The following is a 12,997-nucleotide window of genomic DNA, read 5'->3' on the forward strand; positions in this document are numbered from 1 at the left end:
ACATGCATGCCTCAAATTTGGCTCAGCACCTTTCCCCCGAGACTAAAACTAAAATTATTTCAAGCACTACATTAATACTAGTCAATAGTATACAATTTTTGCGACAGCTATTAGAAATTGATTTTCAACCACCAGTTTATATTTTTCTCAATGTATCATTAATTGACAAAAAATTTGGGGCGAAAAAGTCCCCAGGAAGGCTGGAATAAAAATGTGGAAAAACAAAACTAAATTTCTGGCTACAACATGAATGGGATAAATTTCCATATTTAGTGTTCTGCCATCGAGCTTCATGCCCCAGAAAATGGGGCGGGCACTTCCCACAATTTCCTGTCTGTTTATTTTCATGAACTGAAAATCGTGGGCAGCGCTTGCTTGAATTCTTGATTTTCAGTGGGGTGTGCAAAGCTTTGTGCTGCGAGTGCTAAAGATGAAAATGTACCTTAATATGACAAAAATTTGGGAACAAAACACTAGACTAAAATTGGGACTAAATTTCTTAGCATATTATAAAAACATGAGATGTAGAGACAGACTAAAACTAAGATTGTTTCCAGGATTAAAACAGCACTGCTAGAAAGGTTACCGGCTTTGATCTAATGAACATTGAATATTGCTGAAAATCCTTGCATCACTTGTGGATTGAAGCTGATAAAAGACAGGAGGTTGTTTAAAATCGTGATTTTTTTTTCCCTCATAAGAGTACAGAAGTCTTAGGAAAGCATGTTTAAAGACAGGTGTTTAGTTGTGTTGAATTCTACTGTGAATTTTTTCAGGTTAAGTTTTATATTGCATTTTATGTGTAATTTTAAGTTTTTAAATTCTGAAAAATGCCGTAATGTAGAGTATATGGAACATAGTACATTAGGTAAAGAAATGTTTTTGGCTGTTACTCAGAAATTCTCATTTGTTTTTCCCTATTTTAGCTGACTCAATGAGTTTAGTTTCTGCAGGAGTCACACCTAACAAAGGTGACTGTTAAGGTGTTTGTGATCTACCATTGGCTGCTTCGATTTTCTGAGCCAAAGTGTACAGATGGACTTGGGCACAATTCCACGAATTGGGAGAGAACTGCTATTTAACACCACAAAGATTTAAAGCATTAAATGAACTTGTTTGTAGTGTGTTTGCTAGTTTAAAAAAAAATAAAGCTTTTGGGTCAACTGGTTATTTTAACACTTTCCAGCTTGCATTTTGTTCCCGTTCTACTCATTTCAACCATCATTTGTTTATTTATCAAGGTGAATCAATCAATCTCTCTCTTACTAACTCACTTTCCTTCTCTCTCCTTTCCCCTTCTCTTCCCTCCACTTCTCTTTCTTTCTTTCTCTCTCTCTTTCTATTTCTTTGTCTTGCTCTCACTCTCCCTTTTTCTCTCTCTCTCTCTCTCTCTCTTTCCCCTCCCACCTCCCCCCCCCCCCCCCCCCCCCCCACTCATCTTCCTACGTGGCTGTCTGTCTCTCTAAGCTAGAAAAATTACTTGGCAAAATTAGCAGACAAACGCTTTCATATCACATTCCTTAATTTAACCCCATGCCTCTGCTAGAATAGCAGAAAGTAAAACATGTAATATTCATCTGCAAATATTACTAACAGTAATTCTACTCTTTTCTCTGTTTGCCTGTGTCTCATCAACTTTTGAATAACCATTTCAGTGTATGCTTTAATGTTTGTAATTAATTTCGCTTTGCTTCAGTATTGATCCATTCATTTGCATGGCATAACAAGAAAAGGTACAGGAAAGGGTATTTACGTGAGCTCTGCTGCCACTATAAGCTTGCTTTATCTTGAAAAGTGGCTGGAAAGGGTTAATGTAATTCATTTGTATCATTGCCCATGCTGTCTTCCCACAAAACTAACTGGTGAAATGCTTATTCTTTTAATTTTTAGTAATTGCGTCTCTTAATTTTCATGGCTATGAGCACTGTTCTTTTCACACCGTGCTATTATTGCTTGTGCAAAAAGCTTGTACAGAAAACAAAATACTTTAATTTTATAGTATAGTTTAGTGGTAATATAGGCCTGTAAATCTGTAATTCAGACACCACCTTGAGCATTGTATATAATACAGTAAAGTTGCTATTGCATGGAAATGCATTTTGCAATTGTATAACTTACGATAAAAGATTAATTTCAATATATTTGGCATAATATGTTTCCTGTGAAATGCATTGTTTTCTTGAAGTGATGTCTGAGTAGGGAGATATATTAATTCCTGATTTGGATTTGTTGACAGAAGTCAAGTCCTCTCTCATATCAAAAAAGAAGCCTTCTGCAGCAAAGAAAATGGTGTGTATTTCGAGTTATTTCTATTGTACAATTTTAGCTTTAAATTGAAGGTTTTGTGTGGTTTTGTGATTAATAGAGCATCTTTACTATGTCTTACTTCGAATCCTGTGTTTTCTTCCTCATTCTCACAAAGCCACATTACGAGCTGTGGCAAAACTGTCAACCACACATGCACTTTGCAGCAAAAATCACTTGTTACCAATCACAAACCTTCGCTCATTTTCTGTATCCTCCTCATCTATTCTGGATTGAAGTAGCACACTTCAGACATGTCAAAGTATTACAGAAAATAAGAAAATCAATCATTTAACGCTGACTTGGATCTGAGAATTTACAGCCATCTACCAATCTGCAAGTTTTCCTCACCAACAGCATTTAATCTCTAATTGACTTCAGGATGCCTATTTACAGGAATTAGACTCTGGTTAACTACACCTGAATAGCAGAATAATACATTACATGGTATAACACTCATTGTTATAAAATAGCTTATCGTCCAATGAATCATGAGTAATACCATGGGAGATCTATATACAGCTATATATACGCTTGCTGATATTTGTTCAGTTGTGTTGTTACTAATTTAAATACATGTTTTAATTCTTGCATTGGGTGTCAGGCATCATGAGGGGAGTTAAAGACACAATCCTTTGTGTTAAGTCTTGTCAATTCCAGGATAGTACTTGTGTGAAATAAGCCCATTGTTATCTCAGTAATACTCCTAATTCGAAACATTTATGAGAGTCAGCTTGACCTAAAAAAAAGAAAAAGTTCATTGCAACAAGTTTAGCTGTATGAGGTGCTGCTATTGCATGAATTTATAAGATAAGTTAATTGTACTTTCTTCCCTGTTTTTAAACAGCTAGGTACTAAGAAGATTGGTTTAGGGGCACAAAAGGTGACTAGTCACAGCTTCAATGAAATTGATAAACAGGCTCAGGCTGCAGATCGAATGAAAGAACAAGAAGAGTTGAACAACAGGAAGAAGTTTGAGAAGGAAGAATCAGTGTATGTAAAATTAGAATTTACTTTTCAAGTGCAATTTCTATATCAATATGAATTACTCACCAATATGTTTAACATTCCTGATAGCAAAATCAAAATGATTTTACTATTGCATAGAGCAGTGAAGGTTCGAATGCTGACTGTCCAACAACTCAGTCACACACTGATTTGATCACATAGTTATTAGTTCAGTGTGCCTTAAGAGCTACTAAGTGTTTCCAGTGTCCTTTGTGCTCTGAAGTACAGTATTTATAAGCCACTGTACACTTGTGCGCTGTCATAACTAGGAATTACTGGATATTATGCCTAGCAGGAATTTTTGGCTTAAATTATAATATGTTTCTGATATGAACTTAAAATTTTTACGGGTAAATTCTGTCTCCATGATGGAGAGGTAGACTGGTGCCATCAAGACCAAGTATTGCGATGTTAATGGAATCACTTGGGATTTTTATCCATCATAATCTAGAACGATAGGTAATTTATCATCTCATTTCAAGCACTTCCAGTGTGCATTCTCACAGGAGATGGTAACACAGGATAATCTGTGTTCCTGCATACAAAACAAGGGGTTGTCTGGTAGGAATCCTCTTGAGAGTAGTAGCTGCGTTAGCTGGCAGCCCTATAGGCCAACCCCTGGACAGGTGGCGAGAGGACAAACCACCAACTTCCTGTCCACATAAAGTACACAAGACTGAAGACCCCATGCATGATGTCAGTTCGTAAGGTCTGCGGAGAGAGGTAGGTTAGGCCTAGGCCAGTCTACGTTGAAAAACGAGCCGGTCAAGTCTAGTCACGGTCTCTTGCAACGTGGGGGCCAGAGAGGAATTTCCCAGAATTTTGACCTAGGGACCTTTCTCTTATTTCTTTCCCAAGAGATTGCATGGCTGGTTGATATGGGGGGGAATGGGGTCATAGTGTGCGTAAGTTGCACCATGGCAGTATGGAACATACTTCATGGACCAGCTGGTCTTTTCCTGTACATTGATTTTGTATGTTCATAAAGCAAGCCTTAGTCTGATTCAGTAACCAAAAAGAAGTGTTACTTAGCCGATTAATTGGGACAGGGTGGCGAGGTTTATTACTTTATGAGATGGTGAATTAGAAGCATACGAATAATGATCACAAATGGATAGTGGAGTAAATATGCTTAAAAACAGTCTGAACTTACAATAAATGAATAGGGCTAAATGGATATTTGGGTCTTTTAAGTGTGTACTTCTCATTGAATTGAGAATTCAGAATGTGAAAAATTACAGAACTCTCGTTGATATCTTGCTCCTCTGCTACAACTTCTTTCAACCACTTTATATTTAAACAAATCCTATTTTATTAGTATTAAGCTTTTAAAAACATAAGAACATAAGAAATAGGAGCAGGAGTAGGCCATTCGGCCCTACGAGCCTGCTCCGCCATTCAGTAAGATCATGGCTGATCATCGACCTCAACTCCACTTTCCTGCACTATCCCCGTATCCCTTGATTCCCTTAATATCCAAAAATCTGTCTATCTCCGCCTTGAACGACTGAGCAGCCACAGCCCTCTGGGGTAGAGAATTCCAAAGATTCACAACCCTCTGAGTGAAGAAATTTCTCCTCATCTCAGTCCTAAATGGCCAACCCCTTATTCTGAGACTGTGACCACTGGTTCTAGACTCCCCAGTCAGGGGAAACATCCTCCCTGCATCTACCCTGTCAAGCCCTGTAAGAATTTTGTAAGTTTCAATGAGATCACCTCTCATTCTTCTAAACTCTAGAGAATATAGGCCTAGTCTACTCAATCTCTCCTCATAGGACAATCCCCCTATCCCAGGAACCAGTCTGGTGAACCTTTGTTGCACTCCCTCTATGGCAAGTATATCCTTCCTTAGGTAAGGAGACCAAAACTGTACACAATACACCAGGTGTGGTCTCACCAAGACCCTATATAATTGCAGTAAGACATCTTTACTCTCAAATCCTTTTGTAATGAAGACCAACATACCATTTGCTTTCTGAAGGTATTTAAAAATAACAGCAGTACTGCATTGTCTCACAGGTGAAAGAATGGTGTGACAGGACAGTATAAAATCAATAAAGTGAAATAGTCTAGTCAAACATTCTTATTATTGGGGGCATGACTCAGAGGAGTCCTAATGTAATTTGCTGACAAGTTTGCCAAAGAAATTTTCAGCTACTTGAGCTTGTTTTTCCTCGGTTGTATTTTAGTTTTATGTCAGAGCAGTCTGGTGTTTCACATTGCTGTCGGTGCTTTTGTCGATTTGGTATTTTAACAGTGTTTGGTGGCACTTGGGTCATCATGGGAAAAGGTGGTCCTTCTGTACCGTTATTTGGAAGTATTCACAGCCCTGCTGTTTCCCTATAATTCTGTAACTACTTTCAGCATCAAATATTTATCCATTTTCCCTTAAAATATGTGGCAAAGCATTCTGTGCTCCAACAACTCTAAGAATTTTCTCCTAAACCCTATCCTCACTCTCTTTCTAACCATTTTAATTCAGTGACCCCTTTCACTAACACTCTAACCAGGTTAAGTCCTTCTCTATTCCCCATATCGAAACTCTTCATAATTTAATAAAAACCTCCATTAAGCCTTCTCGTAGCCTTTTTTGTTGCAGTGAAAATAGTTCCAGTGTCTCGAATCTCTCCTCAGAACGATGGTTTCTGATCCCTAGGAAATCCTGCATTCAAAATTAGTTTTAAGAGCAATTTATCAAAGCAAGGTATAGTGAATCTCGCAGATGACTAATTCCTATATGCTGAGAAACTGAAGGGCCAAATCTCAATGCTAGACACCACCAAGGTTTAAAAGTGCAGGGGTGCAGACAAAGTCAATTAAGAAGGAAAAAACATTTGCATAAACATAGATGGATATCTGTAGATGAATTGCAAAGTGGTAGTCCAGTTGAGGGGTTCGGTTGGTGTACATAAACCTTGCGAGGAAAGCTCAACAGATTTAATATTGGTAACTTGCACCCCTGATATTAGATTATCATTGTCAATTCAATAAACGTGTCCATTTTTTTAAATTTGTTCCTGGGATGTCGGTGTCGCTGGCAAAACCAGCATTTATTGCCCATCCCTAATTGCCCTTGAGATTACATTATTGTGTATAATGTAATATTGAGGTGAGTTTTCCTATCAGTGTGGTGCCATGCTTCTATTGCTGTTTTGTAGGTGCTGTGTGATGTAGCACCTGAAGGAATATCGAAGTTTTGAAAAGAACCAGAGTGCTTCCAGCTTATTTGTTTTTGCACAGTGAATTGTAGGAAAATTCATCAGCACCTCCATCTGTTACAAAGTTTATGCAGTCAAAGCCAGTAATGGAGTTACTGACCTTCTGTTACATTATGTAAAAGGAAAGACTTGCATTTTTAGCGCCTTTGACGACCACCGGACGTCTCAAAACGCTTTACAGCCAATGAAGTACTTTTGGAGTGTAGTCACTGTTATAATGTGGGAAACGCGGCAGCCAATTTGCGTACAGCAAGCTCCCGCAATCAATGTGATAATGACCAGATAATCTATTTTTGTTATGTTGATTGAGGGATAAATATTGGCCAGGACACCGGGGATAACTCCCCTGCTCTTCTTCGAAATAGTGCCATGGGATTTTTTACGTCCACCTGAAAGAGCAGAAGGGGCCTCGATTTAACGTGCCATCCAAAAGATGGTACCTCAGTACTGCACTGGAGTGTCAGCCTAGATTTTTGTGCTCAAGTCTCTCAAGAGTGGGACTTGAACCCACAACCTTCTGACTCGGAGGCGAGTGTGCTAACCACTGAGCCACAGCTGACGCACAAATATAAAGGTTGAAACTGAAGCATTATCCAGTAACTCATTGTACAGCGGTTCACAGACATGAACCTAATTACTCCCTATCTTGGGCACAGACATTGTGGGCGACTGTGAATTAGTTTATATCATTAAAGTAAATGTGGTAGTCTGTTAAATATGACTGGCCTGTGGATTAATTGAAATTGATAGCAAGTAGCACTGGATATATTCATACTGTCTGTGGGTGTTTTGTCTTTGATGTGGGGATAGGAACAAAGTAGCAACCCCACAAAGCTTAGAGCGAACAACATGGGCTCGATTTTACCGGTCAATGCGGTTTGGAGGTGGGACAGTTGCCTCCTGGGTTCCTGTCCTGCCCCCAACGACGTCCCGACGCATAGACGCGATTTTACGCCAATTGGCCTTGTTAAGCCCGCACTGCAGGTTTGCCGGCCAATTAAGAGGAAGCCGGTGTCCGATGACGACGCGTCATCTGCTGGTTTTCTTAAAGGGACCCCACATAATATTTTTTGACAGCTGATTTTTCAGTATTTTACAGCATTGAGGTGCTGCAAACACTGACAATCACTGTACAAAGGTGGTGAGCCCTTGCACCCAGGCTCTCCAGTGACTCCCTCCTTCGGCTACAACAGATGGCAGCTGCAGGTGAGGTTACAGAAGTGATCTGTCACTGGTGAGAGAGGTTCTCCCAATGAGGTGGGACTACACAAACGATTCAAACTTGTCACCTACAAAAAAGTCTAAATACATTAAAAATGATTTCCCCAACATTTTCTTACTTCTGAAACTCACCAGTGTACCATTGGATCCTTCACACCACTTCTGCAGCTGTCATCAATGCACAAACATTACAGTAGACCCACAGCACTCCACACTTTGGCGTGGTGTCCGGACATCGGGAAGCCCGCAGTAGATCTGTCAAAATTGCAAAAAGCCTCTTAACTGCCTGTTAACAACCTGTTAACAAGCAGTTAAGCACCTATAATCTTCTTCCCGCCGGTAGGTGCCGGGTCCATGCGCAAATCGGGGACCCGACACCTGGGAAGATTGTCTGGAGGCGGGTTGGCAGCGGGTTCCTGCCCGCTGTCAATCTGCGATTTTGCCGGATGTCCCGCCTCCAAACCCGCCCCCTGAGCACCATCAAAATTCCCCCCATGTCTCCGAATACAAGCAGTTCTTCATTTACAATATCAGGGTCGGAATTTTCTGGGGTCCGTGCGGGCACAATCGGAGGCGGGTCAGGTGGGAAATTTGAAATAAGTTGGTGGGTCAGGAACCTGTTGACATCCTGCCCCCATGCGCCTTTCCCTCGGGCGTGTTTGCAGGTGCGGCAGTGACCTGAACAGCAGAGGCAGGCGACCTAATTGAAATCATTATCAGCTTGTTGTCAGACCCTTAAGCACCCTTTTTAGCCTACCTTTCAAATTTCCCTGCATGTCCACGGGATTCACACTGCTCGGGAACCACGTCTGTCAACTTGAGGCGGGAGTTGAGTGGCCATTGATCCAGCTGATTAGTTGACAGCATGAAATGTAATATAAAAGCTCCCACCTGAGCTCCAAGCTGATCACTTTCCTCAGGCAGAAGCTGTTGCTGATTGCATTGCCAGCACAGATTTAGCTTTCTACAGGCTGCAAGTGCTTCCAGCAAAGTCGCCATCCAGTCTCGCTTTATTGTTGGAACATATCACATCATTGACAGATTGCTTCTGTCATCTCTACTTGACCTGTTATCTATTCCATCAGCATGGGTGCCATTTATACTGTCTCACCCTGGTCCTCAGAATCGGAGCACGATAAGCCGCAGCACCAGGTACACCAGCAGCACCACCACCACCAACCTTCTCCTCAACCACCTGATGCTACACAGGACAGAGGGTATCAGCGCAGGGCTACATCACGCTGGAGGTGATACTCCCAACACAGGGTATACAGGCAGAGGATGAGCTTCCTCAACATGACTGAGCAGCAGTGCCAAAGGAGGCTCGGGCTATTGCGCCAGATCGTCGCAGACATTTGCACATTGCTAGAGGAAGCCCTGCAGCCCAGAGGAGCAGACAGGCACGCCTTACCAGTGGCTGTAAATGTCACCAGCGCCCTCAACTTCTTTGCCTCAGGCTCCCTCCAGGGATCTGCAGCAGACATTTGCCGCATCTCGCAGTCGGCTGCCCACAGATGCATCACACAGGCCACCGATGCCCTGTTTGACAAGTCAGCCAATTATATCAACTTTGCCACTGATGAAGCCAGGGTTACTGAGCGGGTGTTCGGCTTTGCCACTCTTGCTGGCTTCCCACGGGTGCAGGGCGTCATCGACTGCACACGTGGCCATCAGGGCACCCCATCATAACCCAGGAGTCTTTGTCAACCGCAAGGGCTTCCACTCCCTCAATGTGCAACTGGTCTGCAACCATAGGAAGATCATCATCATGCATGTGTGCGCCAAATTCCCTGCCAGCTGCCATGACTCTTTGGTACTTCACCAGTCCACCTTCCCTCAGCTCTTCACTCCTCCAAACACACTTTCCAGCTGGCTGCTTTGAGACAAGGGCTATCCACTGAAGCCGTGGCTCATGACATCCTTGAGGAGGCCAAGTACTGAGGCCCAGGAGAGATACAGTGAAAGTCACATTTCCACCAGATGTGTCATAGAGCAGACAATAGGCATGCTGAAAATGCGCTTCAGAAGCCTTGTCAGATCTAGGGGAGCCCTTTAGTACGCACCAGCCAGGGTCCCCAGAATCGTCATGATCTGCTGCGCCCTGCACAACATAGCGTAGCAGCGAGGATTAGTACTGCACGAGGAGCAAGGCTCTGAGCGCACAGCCTCTTCAGAGGAGGATGAGGAGAAGCATCAGCTGGAAGATGAGGAGGAGGAGCTGGAGGAACCGGCGGGCCAGATCACACCAGCACCTGAGCACATTGCTGCCTGGGAGGCCTCCTCATGGCCAGATTTACTTAACTTTACGCAGTACACCCATATGGCTGCCACATGCTGCGCCAGGTTGACACCACTCCACAGCAACACTATGAAGCATCCCTACAATGACAAAGCCATTCCTTTCACACTGATGGAGGCTCGAGGGGCTGAATGGCCTACTCCTGTTCGTATGTTCCTATTCCATTGATGAAGGTACCGTTATGGCTCACCATTCACAGCAACTCACTAAGCCACTTCCAAAGGTGCACACAAATTTGTCCAAGACCGGAATGTGGTGAAAATAAAGATTTTTATGTTTGACAGCACCTTAACGGAAACTTTACATAAACATTGAATAAATACACCCAAGCGGCTACCGTTGTGAATCTACTTGTGTGCTTCTACGAGGTGCTACCCCTGTGGCTTCAGCAGAACTAGAGACAGCCTGCTCAGACACTCTTGGCGGACGTCCTCTGGGTTTTGGAGCCTCTGATGGTCCCGCCAAAGTCTGTGACTGTGATGGGGGCAGACGTGGCCATTGCTGTCCGAGGAGGCTCTGGGGCTCTGACTGAGGGGATGGCAACGAGGGAAGAAGTGTGAGTGGTTTGAGAGGAGCCTCCACTTCCTGTGCCCTCTCACTATTATCCCTCTCGTGGGTCACCCGCACTTCTCTGCTAGCAAGGAGCTGGAGAGCACCTTGCTGTACATCAGTGGGGCCATGAGGACCCACATCTACGTTGACATCCCTCCTAAAGAGGAGGTCTATGAGCCTCTGCCATTTATTCTCCATAGAGACCATGTGCTCCTGTGAGTGGCGCATTAGCTGCTCCATGCAGGTGGCCATCCTATCCATGGAAGAGCCTACAGTCGCCATCACCTGCGACACAGTGGTGCTCATGTTGGAGATGGACTCCTCCATTCTTTGCACATTTACAGACATCGCGCTCACAAAACCTGTCAAAGTCTCCTGCACTTCTTGCTGCACCTCCAGGAACGCCCTCATTCTGGATGGCCCCCGAGGCTCAGCGTCTGCATACAGCTGAGCAGAGCTGGGAGTGTTCTGCGCCCTCCGGCGAGGAGTCTCCACTGCTGTCCCTGTCTCCCTCTGTCCCCACCTTCGGTTCTCTCCCTTTCCCTCTTACTGTGGGCTCTCTTTTCCTGCAAGGAGGGAAAGAAGCAAAGGTTGAGTGAGCATGATTGAATGAGTGTAAGGAATCACAGAATCACAGAAACCCCACAGTGCAGATAGAGGCCATTTCGGCCCATCGAGCCTGCACCGACACATATCCCACCCGATCCCCGTAACCCCTACACATATCCCACCCGATCCCCGTAACCCCACGTATTTAATCCCCCTAACACTAAGGGTCAATTTATCATAGCCAATCAACCTAACCTGCACATCTTTGGACTGTGGGAGGAAACCGGAGCACCCGGCGGAAACCCACGCAAACACGGGGAGAATGTGCAAACTCCACACAGACAGTCACCTGAGGCCGGATTCGAACCCGGGTCCCTGGCGCTGTGAGGCAACAGTGCTAACCACTATGCCACCATGCTGCCCTAGTGTTTTTAGCTGGGATATTTAAAGGAGCCATGGGTTAGAATGGATGGGTTAGATCTTTAGAGGGAGACTATGATGGAGTGGGGTGCCAAAGCCAAGTGACTTCCTTGTGTGTTGTCAGTTGGTATGATTACATTAGGATAAGGGTGAGTGTGAGGGGTGGCTAGTCAGATGGGGCTGTGATAATATAGATAGATAGAGAGGGATGGGTGGATGTGCAAGGTAAGTTGGTGTGAGTAAGGATGTGCAGGAGTAGGGTAGGGAAGGCAGAGTGATGTGGATGTGATGAGTGGCACAGCAGGATGAGGTTGAGTGTGGCTTGGCTGTAACATTTCGTGATCTATTGAGATCATTGAAAGGTTTGCGCCACTGCAGCCTAGTCCTCCTGACAACATTCCTGCTTGTGCCCTCCTGTGCTATGTGCAACCAGGCTGCGTTGATCTCCTGGGAAGGTCTCTTCTGCCCCATTCAAAGGGAAGAGGACCTCCCTGCGAGCTCCGACTCCCTCCACAAGCATATGGAGGGAGTCATCGGAGAACCTGGGTGCAGCCCTCTGTCTCTGTGCAGTCATCCGTGGAACTGTTTGCAGTAGTTGATTTGTCCAGTGTGCTCCCTGCACACTCCTAGATGAACCTTCAAATGCAATATGGCCATGGCTCCTTTAAATATCCCAGCTGAAAACACGTCATGGATGGTGTCATCAGACCCGCACCATTTAATTGGGCTGGGTAACGTGCAGGATGGGCTCCATTAGTGCAGAGTCAATTTCTGGAGCGGGGTGGAAGCAACAACGGGGTCGCGACCTGCCACAGCGCCCGCCCACACCTGACCCGCCCAGGTACAGAAAATTCCTGCCCATGTGATGCCTGACTAGAGACTGTCTGAGACAGTTTCAGTACTTGTTTCAAAGAAGTGAGGTAACCAAGCCATCTGTTAATTCATTTACATTTTTGAATGTTCTCTGGTTTCCAGAGGCTAAGTAGTTTGCATGTATTGTACAATTAATTAGTGTTCGGCATTTCCTCATTCTAAAATTCAGCCTAATTGTGGATTTTGTTGGTGTATTGAAATAGATTCTCAAGTGTTCAGTTGGTTAAGTGGTAGTTCAAAGTGGAGAATGTAAGCAAAGAAATTCTCTATTACAGAGTTTCATCTCTTCGGCTTGCATACCAAGACCTGGAAATACAAAGAAAGAAAGAAGATGAGAAGTTGAAGAAAATGGAAGGCAAAAAGAAGGAACAAGCAGAGAGACTGGGCATGGGCTTCAGCAGCAGAGCGTAAGTACCTTAAACTACAACACTGCTTATTTGGGAGGTACAGGGTAACAAAGTGGAAAGAACATTTAAATTAGATGGCACAGTAAGTTGGTACTGCACCACTGAACGATAGAACGTGGGCTCGCATGTAAAATCCAGAACTTGTG

The 12,997-nt window shown here is 43.9% G+C and overlaps 1 protein-coding gene across 4 annotated transcripts in view; it reads left to right on the forward strand.

The window, feature by feature from the left end:
* Positions 1-12,997, forward strand: part of LOC147106139 (ADP-ribosylation factor GTPase-activating protein 3-like) — an 84,139-nt gene that overhangs the window by 46,702 nt on the left and 24,440 nt on the right. For 3 of the 4 annotated variants that reach the window (XM_086008964.1, XM_086008960.1, XM_086008962.1), the window contains 4 exons: positions 927-971; positions 2,237-2,289; positions 3,152-3,297; positions 12,720-12,851. In XM_086008964.1, the coding sequence (XP_085865090.1) occupies positions 927-971; positions 2,237-2,289; positions 3,152-3,297; positions 12,720-12,851 (376 nt within the window). The remainder of the gene's footprint in view (positions 1-926; positions 972-2,236; positions 2,290-3,151; positions 3,298-12,719; positions 12,852-12,997) is intronic. The other variant, XM_086008963.1, reaches the window with a different exon arrangement.

This window comes from Somniosus microcephalus, chromosome 16, assembly GCF_052327205.1.
Source record: "Somniosus microcephalus isolate GS21.2 chromosome 16, FLI_Smic_1.0, whole genome shotgun sequence".
Lineage (NCBI taxonomy): Eukaryota > Metazoa > Chordata > Chondrichthyes > Squaliformes > Somniosidae > Somniosus > Somniosus microcephalus.